At 47.5% G+C, this 12085-nt stretch overlaps 1 protein-coding gene across 1 annotated transcript in view; it reads left to right on the forward strand.

Moving 5' to 3' along the window:
• Positions 1 to 12085, forward strand: part of COL20A1 (collagen type XX alpha 1 chain) — a 73005-nt gene that overhangs the window by 54042 nt on the left and 6878 nt on the right. The window contains exons 27-32 of the mRNA XM_018559602.1: positions 1436 to 1558; positions 3294 to 3380; positions 3682 to 3735; positions 5325 to 5420; positions 7072 to 7125; positions 8941 to 8994. Of these exons, the coding sequence (XP_018415104.1) occupies positions 1436 to 1558; positions 3294 to 3380; positions 3682 to 3735; positions 5325 to 5420; positions 7072 to 7125; positions 8941 to 8994 (468 nt within the window). The remainder of the gene's footprint in view (positions 1 to 1435; positions 1559 to 3293; positions 3381 to 3681; positions 3736 to 5324; positions 5421 to 7071; positions 7126 to 8940; positions 8995 to 12085) is intronic.

Below are 12085 nucleotides of genomic sequence, written 5' to 3' on the forward strand. Positions count from 1 at the left end.
GAGCAGATGTAAATAAACTTATGAAAGGGTGGTTCTCTTTAAAAACTTATTTGTACAGCTTTTATCTATACGTCTACTCATGGGGGTGGTCAAGTTGGCTGTGCTTTGCTGCTCCTCTTATCACACTGCAAGTCTGCCAGGCAAGCCCTGTGTGGTAGAACTAAATCGGCCTTCTGCTGCCTTTTAATAATGCGAAACCCCCACAGTGCTTGTGGTAGGCAGAGGCCAAGTGAGCATTGCCTAGGCATAATATCACATGAGCAAACCTTTAATGTTCATGGGAAGAAAGGTGGTAGGCAGAGGTATGCAAATCCTGACTTCACTGGCATCTTCACTGGTGCTGAAGTATATTTGTAAGCCTAGTGGACGTGCTCCTGCTTTCCTTGTGACAGGTTTGGGTGGAAGGTTTCACACCACTTAAAGCAGCATATTATTGAGCAGAATGAAATTACAATGTGTTAGATAATAAATATGAGATATCTTTCTCCTTGGAGGTCTGATCTGTCTCATAATCCTTCTGGACCTTGTAGTATTATAGGTGTGTTTGGTGTCTAACCGAGTGGAGTTTCTTCTACATTCGTGTAACCACCTTGTAGGAATGTAACGACATAACATTAGGATTTATGGAATATGTGTGAAAATGGAAAGGAATGAGAACTCAGCTTTAGGTAATATAGGTCACTACCCAAGCCTCACATATGTGTGTTTCTTACATTGCCTCAAGCCGACGTGTGACAATAAAACTTTCACACGTCGGCTCAATAGATTGCAAAGTGAGCGAACACATACCGTCGCTCGCTCACTTACCGATCATCTCCCTGCAGAGAGGCCCCCCCCTCCTCCAGCGCTGAGTGGAGGAACGGACGGGGAGGGGGCGGGCACAACTGGCTCTGCCTCTAAGATAGGCAGAGCCAGCTGTCAATCACGCAGCTGGGTGGATCTCGACAGCATTGTCGGGATCCGTGCTGGTTGCGGCGGTCTCAGTATACCACGAGCTGTAGCTCGCGATATACTGAGCTTTGGGTCACAGGAGGAGGTTAGTATATGCCCCCCGTGACCCCGTGAAGAGAACTATGGGGAAAAAATACTGACCCCATAGTTCTCCTTTAAATTGCTTTCCAGACCAATTTATGGCTTAACCTTTTACCACAGGGCCTCACCAGAAGCTTCCAGGGTCTTCTGATGAGGCCCTGTCATAAAAGGTCACGTTGTAAATGGTCTGGAGTGCAATTTAATGGACCAATACGTCTGCTAGTTGAGGTTTATGATATCTCTGCGTTCCTTCGAACTGCTCTGCCAAATGTCATATGCGTCACCTTCCATGATTGCTGCTTTTGTGACTACCGGGGAAAATGATGGTGGCATTGTGTATGGTGTCACTCCTCCATTCTTTCCACATAGCTTTGAGTTCCTCAAAACTTTATTGTCATCACAGGGAGCATTTTCAGAAGGAGGCCACCGGTGCGCGTATTTCGGTAACTTGCACACAGGCAGCCCACGAAGGGTTAACCGGCATCGGTTTCGAGGCCGTGCCTGCGGAAATTCCTTCCTCGCTCTGGTGTAGCGTTACCCCGGTGTCATCGCCCCCCAGCTAACCAGCCTCAAGACAGAGAACCTCATTCTCGTCCGTCATCCAGCTTTATTTAAGCGGAGACATTACATTTGCGATGATCAATGGCTCTCATTTGGAGGAGATTCAGGTTGAGGCTGACTGCGGGCGCCGGGGGGAGAAGAAAGAGTCCGTCTCCCTGGAGGGTGTTTAGAGGGAAGCGATATTGTCGCTCTCTATTTATAGCCGAACGGGTTCGCGGAGAGGAGACTGCTGCTGGGCAGACCAAATAATGCCTCGCGCAATGTAGGTGTTCATTTCATTGCCGGCCGCAGGGGACCGTCGGGAAGGACGGGGTGGGGGAGGATGGGAGACGCACACCATCGGAATCCGCATGTCCTTAAACACCGCTGTCACATGTCAATGGTGGGCAGATGGATCTCCAAGACGTGATCTAAATGCTTGTCATGCATGTGGAGCTGTTTTCTTAAAGGGCCCCTAAAACTTTCAGGAACACGGAAATAATAAAAAAAAAGTTAAAGGGAACCTGCCAGGCCAGTTATATGGAAGCCGCCATCATGGACAGCAATGAGAGGGTAGCTTTGCTGCTCAGTCCAGTCTGGTTCTACGCCGCCCTTACAGATCTGACTGGCCGATAAATTATCAATGGCTCAGTGGTTAAAATCACCTATGGCAAGTATAGTAGAACATTTTCATTGATCCACTGATCAATATTCAGCTTGTGATCGATTTAAATGACACTTTTGATTGCACAAGAGACCTCTCGAACATATCAGAACACTTTTTTTTTACAAAATTGATCAATTTCAAAGGATATCTGATCACATCAATTGGAAAATGGTCATCTATGCATGTTACTGATGGCAAAGGGACCCGGCCCTGACTCCATATTGCCCCTGCTGGAGTACAGGGGGCATTTAGGATACAAAAAGACTAATTCTAGAATAAAAGATTACAAAGCATTGCAGCAGTCATATGACTAATGCTTCATCAGTGGTGGCGTCTCTGTACGAAGCAGATTTCCCGGCCATATGCGTCTGCTTGGCTTCGCCAGGACTAGAGGAAGCCATTCGCGTCAGCTAACCAAGGATGGGTCAGTTAGCAGTTAATAAATGCTTCCTCTTATCCTCGTCATAATGTTAATGTGAGGCTATAGACGGCCCGAGACCTTCCCCATGTCAAGTATTGTTTGAGGTCATCTGCCAGATGCCGAGCTCCTCAAGGGGGCAGTAATGAGCATCGGTGGTTGACTTCGGTCTAATGCTGCCTGCTGGGTTGGCTTGGTCCTTTGCTGTGGAGTGAAGGGAAGGATCAGTGTACTGCGTGTGTACACAGTGGCGGACCTAAGGAACAAAGGGCCCTGGTGCAAGATTTTTTCTTGGGCCCCCCTTCCCTCTAACTAAGGGGAACTGAGGACACCTTGTGGTAAAAAGAGAGTACTGCAGGCGGCAGCTCTAGAATGAGAATTTGTCCATTTAGCTAGGAGAGGGTTATGTGTTGGGGACTTTTTAGATTTATGTGACACAATGATTGGAAATGTGTACATGTGGAAGACAAGTTTTGATTTATATTTGTAGCTCTTTTGTATTTTTTGGGAACAGCCTGGTACAATCATAAATGGTGTATATCATTGAGTAAAACGTATCTTTTTATTGTGTTACTTTATAATTGTGCTGCATTTAATTCTCCAAAGTGGCTCCTTAATCCCTGTGTGTCCCTTTAGAGAGATGAGAACACATGCCCTGCCCCCACCTCCGCCTGTACCTGCACCTCCGATGTGCCGGGACCACCCGGCCCTCCTGGATTTCCGGTAAGTCTCCAGTTCTGTTAATCCAGTACCTGCTGTCTTGACAATGACCATCCGAAGGTGTGATGGTGTTTTGAATTGTTTAAAGGACAGTTCCTCCTTGTATCTGTATTATCGGCCCCGTTCTCCAACCTTCTAGTGGAGGTTCTCTTTAATTGATTCCATTGTTGGAAGCCTGAGGTTCCTCCTAATGTGCAGAGTATGCAGAGCAGTCCCATGAGAGATATAAGAAGCCAGTTATTAGGTTCTGATTTGACTGACCCCTCTTTCTTTGTGTGATATACACTTTTATTTATACTTACAGGGGCCACCAGGACCTCGAGGGTCCAAAGGAGAGCAGGGCGAGCCAGGACAAGTGGTATGTACTAATATTTTTGTGTATTGTATGGAAAATGAAATGCTCACCATTAGGGCATAGCTCCAATGTAGGTAGGTTCATACATGAGCTACCCTGGTGGTGCATTATATTGTTTGGTGACCCATGTGCTAAAAGAACCCAAGGCCATGCCTGCAATGTAACATAATGATACATAATGGACGAGTCTTTTCCTCCGTCCTAACAAAAGGCCGGGTCTGGGAGGGTAACAAAATCCAGGCACCTTTCAGAACTGAAGAAGAGGCTTGGAGAAGCTATGGAACTTCAACATTACACGAGTCTACTTGAATGAGGCCAACTATTTCTAGATGTGCGATGACCTCAAGGCACCGTTTGGAACTGAAGAAGAGGCTTGGAGAAGCTATGTCAACATTACACAAGGAGTACACTTGAATGAGAACAACTATTTCTAGATGTACCATGACCTGGATCAGAACCTTCACATACATAAAGTCAAGGCACTGTTCAGAACTGAAGAAGAGGCTTGGAGAAGCTACGTCCACATTACACATCGAGTACACTTGAATGAGACCAACGCCTTCAACATTACACAAGTCCACTTGAATGAGGTCAACTATTTCTAGATGTACCATGGCCTGGATCAGAACCTTCACATACATAAAGTCAAGGCACTGTTCAGAACTGAAGAAGAGGCTTGGAGAAGCTACGAAACGTCTTCAACATTACACAACGCGTCCGCTTGAATGAGACCAACTTTTACTAAGTGTACCATGACCCGGATCAGAACCTTTACATACATAAAGTCCAGGCACTGTTAAGAACTGAAGAAGAGGCTTGGAGAAGCTTTGGAATGCCTTCAACATTACACAAGTCCACTTGAATGAGGCCAACTATTTCTAGATGTACCATGACCTGGATCAGAACCTTCACATACATAGAGTCAAGACACTGTTCAGAACTGAAGAAGAGGCTTGGAGATGCTACGTCAACATTACACAACGAGTTCACTTGAATGAGACCAACTTTTACTAGGTGTACCATGACCTGGATCAGAACCTTTAAATACATAGAGTCCAGGCACTAGTGCCTCTATCCTGATTGGATGGAGGACCCAGGGGCAGAAGACTCTAGGCGCTTGTAACACTCCTACAAATAGCACATTTTGGGGGCAACAACATCCTTCCTCATCTGGGCCTACAGAAGGCAAGACCATGGAAGACAGCTGAAAGCAGACTTGTGCTGACATAGACGGGGCAGCTGTTCAGTTCTGCATTGCCAATGGAAGAGGCAGGGAGACAGAACCAGCTCAGCACGTCGCGGCTGCGTCCTGGTTATTTTGGGCGCACCGCTAGCTACAGGTTGAAAGTATTTATTTTTAATTCTGCTCATCACATTCCTTGCTGCGCAGGGGTCTGCGCTCAGGGACTTAACCGAGACCGTCTCTTCCTCTCCCACCTGCTGCAAATCAACGCTCGGCACTTTGGGGAGAGAAGTGTGACTTGATGCAATCAGCGGGAGCTGAAATAATAAGCAGGGACAGCGGTGTGATTCAGGTTGTTTCTAACGCTCGCCTGCTCACAGAGCTCTCTGCGTTCTGTACTTTCTCTCAGGGAGAACAAGGCGTGTCCGGACAGGTGGGTCCAGAAGGTTCCAGCGGATACACGGGCTCCCCTGGCCTCCGCGGGATGACGATGACTGGCCCCACGGTACAGTATGACTTGTTTTATTTGACGGGTCCTTTGTCGGCTCGCTCTGAATTTCTAGAAGGAGATGTTGGGGAGAGAGGGTTCCAAGGAGTCTATTTATTAAAAAATTTACATCGCTTATATGTCCAGCAAACCTCATCTGCATTTGTTCTGTGCGAGTTACCCAGCTGCTGGAAGAATGGGGCAATAACGAATGTTTCTCTTCTGGTCAAATGTTCTTCAATAGGTATAATCATAAAGAATGGAGTGAATGCGGAAAATACCACATTATGGCCACTAGATGGAGCCGAGGATTATAGGAAATAAATTCATGTGGTTACTGAGATACAATGTTACAATTCAAGAGACTGCTGGAGGGAATGAGCATATAAATGTAACCATTGAGACCACACGGATAGTGATGTTTACATTGTTACAATTCATGAGGCTGATTGTAGGAATGAGCACATACATGTAACCATTGAGACCACCGGGATAGTGGTGGTTACACATTGTTACAATTCATGAGACTGATGGGGGGAATGAGCATATAAATGTAACCATTGATACTACAAAGATGATGATGATGATTACACAATGTTACATTCTAGGGACCACTGGAGGGAATGAGCTTTACTATGACCATTACTATGGGGATAGCAATAAGCTCATTCCCTCCAGTGGTCCCTAGAATGTAACATTGTGTAATCATCATCATCATCTTTGTAGTATCAATGGTTACATTTATATGCTCATTCCCCCCATCAGTCTCATGAATTGTAACAATGTGTAACCATAACTGTCCCTGTAGTATCAATGGTTACATTGATATGCTCATTCCCAACCTCAGTCTCATGAATTATAACAATGTGTAACCAGGGCCGGATTTACTCTCTCTGTTTCCCCAAGGGCAGGTACCTCCCCCATGGAGAATGGCAGGCTGCATATAAGTGATCTCGGGAGCTCTGCATGTCCCAGTCATCGGAAGATAGGAATTCCACACCCCTGCTGCCCCTCTACTTCCTGCTGCCCCGAGGTCGGGTCTTGGTTGGCCTTGTGGGAAATCCGGCCCTGTGTGTAACCATCACTGTCCCTGTAGTATCAATGGTTACATTTATAGGCTCATTCCTACCATCAGTCTCTAGAATTGTAACATTGTAGCCCTTATCTCCTATCCTGTATTTATTTCCTATGATCCTCGGCTCAATCTAGTGGCCATAATGTGGTATTTTCTCTTTGTTCTTTATGGATATACCTATTGAAGAACATTCGACCAGAAGAGAAATTACACCAATACATTTTTTATAGAGAGACCCCAGAGGTTTAGTTCAATCCCATAGGTGAAAATAAAATAATAAGATGAATGCAGCGGCCACATCCCAGGACTGGTAATCCGCTTGATATGACATTTCTGTTCTCAGGTTTGGATACAATTTAATGAAAGCTGCAGATTTATTATTATAAATGACATTATTAAGTTGAAGCCGATATGAGATTTTGGTGACGGGGTTTAAATACTTGAATATATTCATCACACAGTCACTTTTATTAATGTATTAGATGGTGGCGGAGAGCCGGATTCGAGCCGAGGATTATGGGGGGTCACTGTGCCCCCCCCCTCTCCTGATTTGTGATTATAAATCTGGACCGTTGTCTTCTTCTCCTGTTTCAGGGACCCCCGGGGCTGAAGGGTGAGAAGGGCGACATTGGAAGTCCAGGACTGCAGGTACAATGTATCGCAATGGCGTTCTGAGGTGTGGGTCATGTGACTTGCGGCTGAGCGGGAGATCCGGCACCCCTGAACTGGGTGCTCAGAGTTCCCAGGGAATGGCACCTCCATTTTGGCTTTAAAGTGATTGTCCGGCCAAAACATGTTTCTAGCTTTGGATGAAATGAGGAAGAAATAGAACCCCTGTTGGGTTTTCGCTTCTGTCTTTGGAAAGATTTCCTCCCACTGACTGTCATGGTTTACCTAGACAGGAAGTGAGGAAAAATCTGTAGAAGGGGTTCAAAAAAATGGCTTTTAATTAGTAGAATAGGGGAGACAGACTTTCCCTCACTTCCTGTGTGGAGAAGCTCTTCTGACCAGGACAGGAAGTGAGGGGAAATCTGGCTCTGTGGAATACCGACTTCCCCCGCTGCACACAAAGGTTTCTCCCACCGGCTTGTACATCACTACAGGATTTATGAGCCAGCGGGAGGGACCATTGCATGCAGCAGGGGAGCAGGAACTCAACCCATGTGAGTGGTGGAATACCTTCTGTGGCTGAAGGACAGTAATGCAGCGGCGTTTAATGGCCGTATGTGATAAGTAATAGGCCAAGGTAACTTGGCCGTGTTTGTGGGAGGAGTTGCGGTGGCTCTCCTCCCCTTAAGAAGGAGGACAGGGAGCTCCTAGAGACGTCACGGCGAGGTCGCGCTTGACCCGCCCGCCCTTCCCCAGGTTCTATCATTTCACTAGAGCGTGCCCCCTTATTTGGCACGCTGACCATAAAATCATAGCACACATCAGGTTGGTAGCAGTAGGGGTCATGAAGACGTCGGAAGCCTAAGTAACTCTGACCACAATTATGGTCCCTCAGTGTTTCCCAGGGCTGGTCTTCCCCATGTTACAAGGTCTGTTTAAACCGCATTAGGAAGTGTTTTGCTTAAAGGGAACCTGCCAAGGTGAAGATATGGAAGCTGCCGCTGCGGATTAGATTTTTAAGTTGCTGCAGCTGCCTGGAGATTCTTTACATTTGACACTTCTAGGAGTGTCAGATGCCGGCGTCCCCCGCTGCGTGCTGTGGTTCCTTACGCTGATTTCTAAGTCACCACTGTATCCTGTAATGATGTAGGGGCCCACGGGAGGCACCACAGCACGCAGCAGGGGGCACAGACCAGTGAAGATGGTGGGACTGGAGGGTATAAACCTTCTTCTATTGCAGGTCCTGCTTAGGTTAAAGGAGAACTATGGGGTCAGTGTATTTCCCCATTGTTCTCCCCAGGGTCATGGGAGGACCCAAAGCTCAGTATATAGTGAGTGTATACTGAGACCGCTGCAGCAGGGATGGATCCCGACATTACTGTCCAGATCCACCCAGCTGCGTGAGTGACAGCTGGCTCTGCCTATCTAGAGGCAAAGCCAGCTGTACCCGCCCCCTCCCCGTCCGATCCGCCAGTCAGCAATGGAGGATCGGAGCGGGGAGGAGGGAGCTGTGAGTGACAGTCACCACTCTCTGCAGGGAGATGATTGAGAAGTGAGCGAGCGCCGGTATGTGTTCGCTCACTTCCCGATCTATTGAGCCGGCCTGTGACAGTTTCATTGTCAGCTCTAACTATGAGGATGATTGGAAATCACTCCCCTCATAGTTCTCCTTTAAGGGTTCAGAATCTTGACTTTCCTGGCTGCCTACTTGTTCCAGGTCACTGAACTACTAACATGTGACGAAGGTTCCAACATTCATTTGTTTTGTTCTGAACTCGAGCAATGTAAAAAAAATTTTCCGATTCAGTTTATTTGATCTGGTCGTTGTAATAATGAAGCTTTGTGTTGCCTCAGGGTTTTCCGGGTCTGGATGGGAAGGCAGGAAAGGACGGGACGATGGGACCTAAGGTAGGACTGTGATCTCACCATAGATGTTGATGAGGAGGAGCTGTGACTTCAGCTACATAGGTGTGACCGCAGCTAGCGGTGTGATGGGATATAAATATGTACGTGAAGATCGCAGCTCCTATTTATAACTTCACTCTTCTATATTTGTTTGTGTCTGAATACAGAGATCTAGTTTATGGCGCGACCTTTGTAGTTGTATGTCACTCAGAACCCAACTCCCGCCAAGGTTTTCTTTTGGGTTGGAATGGGGAGGTTAGAAGCTCTGCATGAGGCTCGGTTCACACCCGCACTACACCGCACGGCACCTAGTGCGCACAGCAATTGCCCAGCAGCCCCATTGCTTTCAAGGAGGTGACATCCGCACGGCAGAGGCTATAAAAAGGTACAATGTACCTTTATTTGCAACACACGACGTGCTGCTTCACTTGCACGGGCGGAATCGCGGCAGGAAACCGCACGATCCGCCCGGCGCAACTGGGGTGCCATTAGAAAATAATGGCACCCACAGCGCGATCGGTTCACACCTTGGGGACTCCTGACCGCGTGGCAGTCGCGCACAAAACCCTGTGGATTGCCGCGAGGTCAGGAGTCGCCTAGCCTTAGGGAGAGCATCTGAACAGGAAGTGAGAGAAGATCCCTAATAAGACAGTTGTCCATGGATAGATGTCTCCTTTGAAGGACCTCTCACACCTCCCATGCCAGAGACACCCCATTAAGTCCTGATGCATGGGGTGTCACCCCACCAGGATATAAAGAAAAATGATAAGGGAGATCACCCTTCACTTCCTGTCTTAAAGATACAACAGGAAGTAAGAGAAGACCCCTTGTAAGACAGTTGTCCATGGAACAGGCGTCTTCTTCGAAGGATCTCTTCACACCTCCTGTGCTAGTGACACCATGTCAGACCTTGATGCCTGGGGTGTCACCGTAACAGGACATAAAGAAAAAGGAGATCATCCTTCATGTCCTGTCTTAAAGATACAACAGGAAGTAAGAGAAGATCCCTTTTAAGACAGTTGTCCATGGAACAGGTGTCCTCTTTGAGGGACTTCTCCGCACCTCCTTTGCCAGAGACACCCCATGAAGTCCTGATGAACAGGGTGTCACTGTAACTGCAAATTAAAAAATTATAAGGGAGATCATCCTTCTATTCCTGTATTAAAGACACAACAGGAAGAAAGAGAAGAGCCCCTCTAAGACAGTTGTCCATGGAACATGCGTCCTCTTCGAAGGATCTCTTCACACCTCCTGTGCTAGTGACACCATGTCAGACCTTGATGCCTGGGGTGTCACCGTAACAGGACATAAAGAAAAAGGAGATCATCCTTCATGTCCTGTCTTAAAGATACAACAGGAAGTAAGAGAAGATCCCTTGTAAGACAGTTGCCCATGGAACAGGTGTCCTCTTTGGAGGATTCCTTCACACCTCCCGTGCCAAACCCTGATGCACGGGGTGTCCCCATTACAGGATATCAAAAAAGATTGTAAGGAAGATCCTCCTTCACTTCCTGTACAGAAAGTGATGGGAAATTTCTCCCGTTGGGGTGCAGATTAGCCACCAACTCCCACCATGTTTAGAACAGTGGGAAGGGTTAGATCAGGCAATCCCGGCAGCCCAGCTGTGGTGAATCTACAAATCCCATCATGCTTCTGGAAGTCATGCCCTTGGCTGTCAGAGTCTTTCAATGCCATATGGGACTTGTAGTTCTACAGCTGGAGTACTTAGGTTGGCTACCCCGGTGATAGAGCAAATGACAATGGTTTATTGCCATCATCTTCACGTCTCAGTGACCCCCGCTCTCCTAATTTCTTGCACAGGTGTCACAGGGGCAGGAAGTGAGGGAAAATGTCCCGGTGGGGGGTCACAGACGGAACGGATCGCTTTGAAATAATTACTCTGTAAGGACGGATGCGTCCTCTTTTCATTTCTTTAATGCTACGCAGCCAGACGTGCCCAGAACCCAAATTATTTCCCCCGCCGTGATAAAACGTTCCCAGAAAATATTGTGCGGATGAAACGCGCTGTTACCAAGCAGCGACCTATAAATAGCTGCCACTCCATCCAAGTGTCCCTCCAACAGAGGAAATCGATATGCAAAGGTGTCCGATGGGCTCCTCCTCCTGTATAGCGGAGCCCTGAGCGGTCACGCAGTGGTAAGGAATGCAGCCGCGCCTTCCTTCGCTAATGACACGGGCACAGACCTTTTCCTAAGCTCCCCCCCCCCCCCCCGTCTCGCGCTTTTGCAAAATTGTCGCCGCTCACAGCGCGGACTCTGACATCTCATTATACATCTCCAAGTTAGCAGACACATGTGACCTTTTAATATGCGCTTGTATTGGGCTTCCCGCTGAGAACGGCACTCCGGATCTCAATAAATCATTCTTGGCGACGAAACTTGCGAGGGATAAAAGTAGCCGCGCGCGCGGTCCGGGGTTTATGTAACAGTTTCGGGACTTGTTTATTAAAACTTCCTGGAAATCGCCTACGTTCCTGAAAGAAGAAACCAAGAGGACGCGGTCTGTACCAACGAGAAGCTGCAAACCTAACCACAAAGACCCCTGTTGTTATGTGCGGCGTGCAACCAATGAGGTGGCGGCTTTTATTCTACTTCATGCGGGGAAGCCCAAGATGTTAATGTCCTGTTGGCCCTTTGGGTGCGGCGGGTTCTTTATGCTGGAGGCCAGTAGGTTGGCTTCCAGTCATGTGATCACCACGATTGGCTGTCACAATGGTCATGTGATTTTTAGCCTGTCCTCCCGGTTCCCCATCATAAACAGTGACCGGAAGCACAGTGATGGGGTGGCAAGTGAGTGCACCATCTATACGCATATATGTGGCAGTACGGTGTTAAAGCCGCGGGGCATGGCCAGTGGCTGGCAAGTTGTTCACATTATGGTCTCATTCACACACAACGCAAGCAAAATTGTATATTGCATGTATACGCGTCTATGCGTATATGCAATCCCAGAATGCATCACTCGTAATGGAATTTTTAATGTGCTGTACGCGCGTATACGCAGAAATACGCTGCACGGACGCATCTCTGTTCCATTCTGTTTTTTCGCATATATATGTATACGTAGACAACAG

This window comes from Nanorana parkeri, unplaced genomic scaffold, assembly GCF_000935625.1.
Source record: "Nanorana parkeri isolate BGI_ZX_2015 unplaced genomic scaffold, ASM93562v1 scaffold17, whole genome shotgun sequence".
Taxonomy (NCBI): Eukaryota; Metazoa; Chordata; class Amphibia; order Anura; family Dicroglossidae; genus Nanorana; species Nanorana parkeri.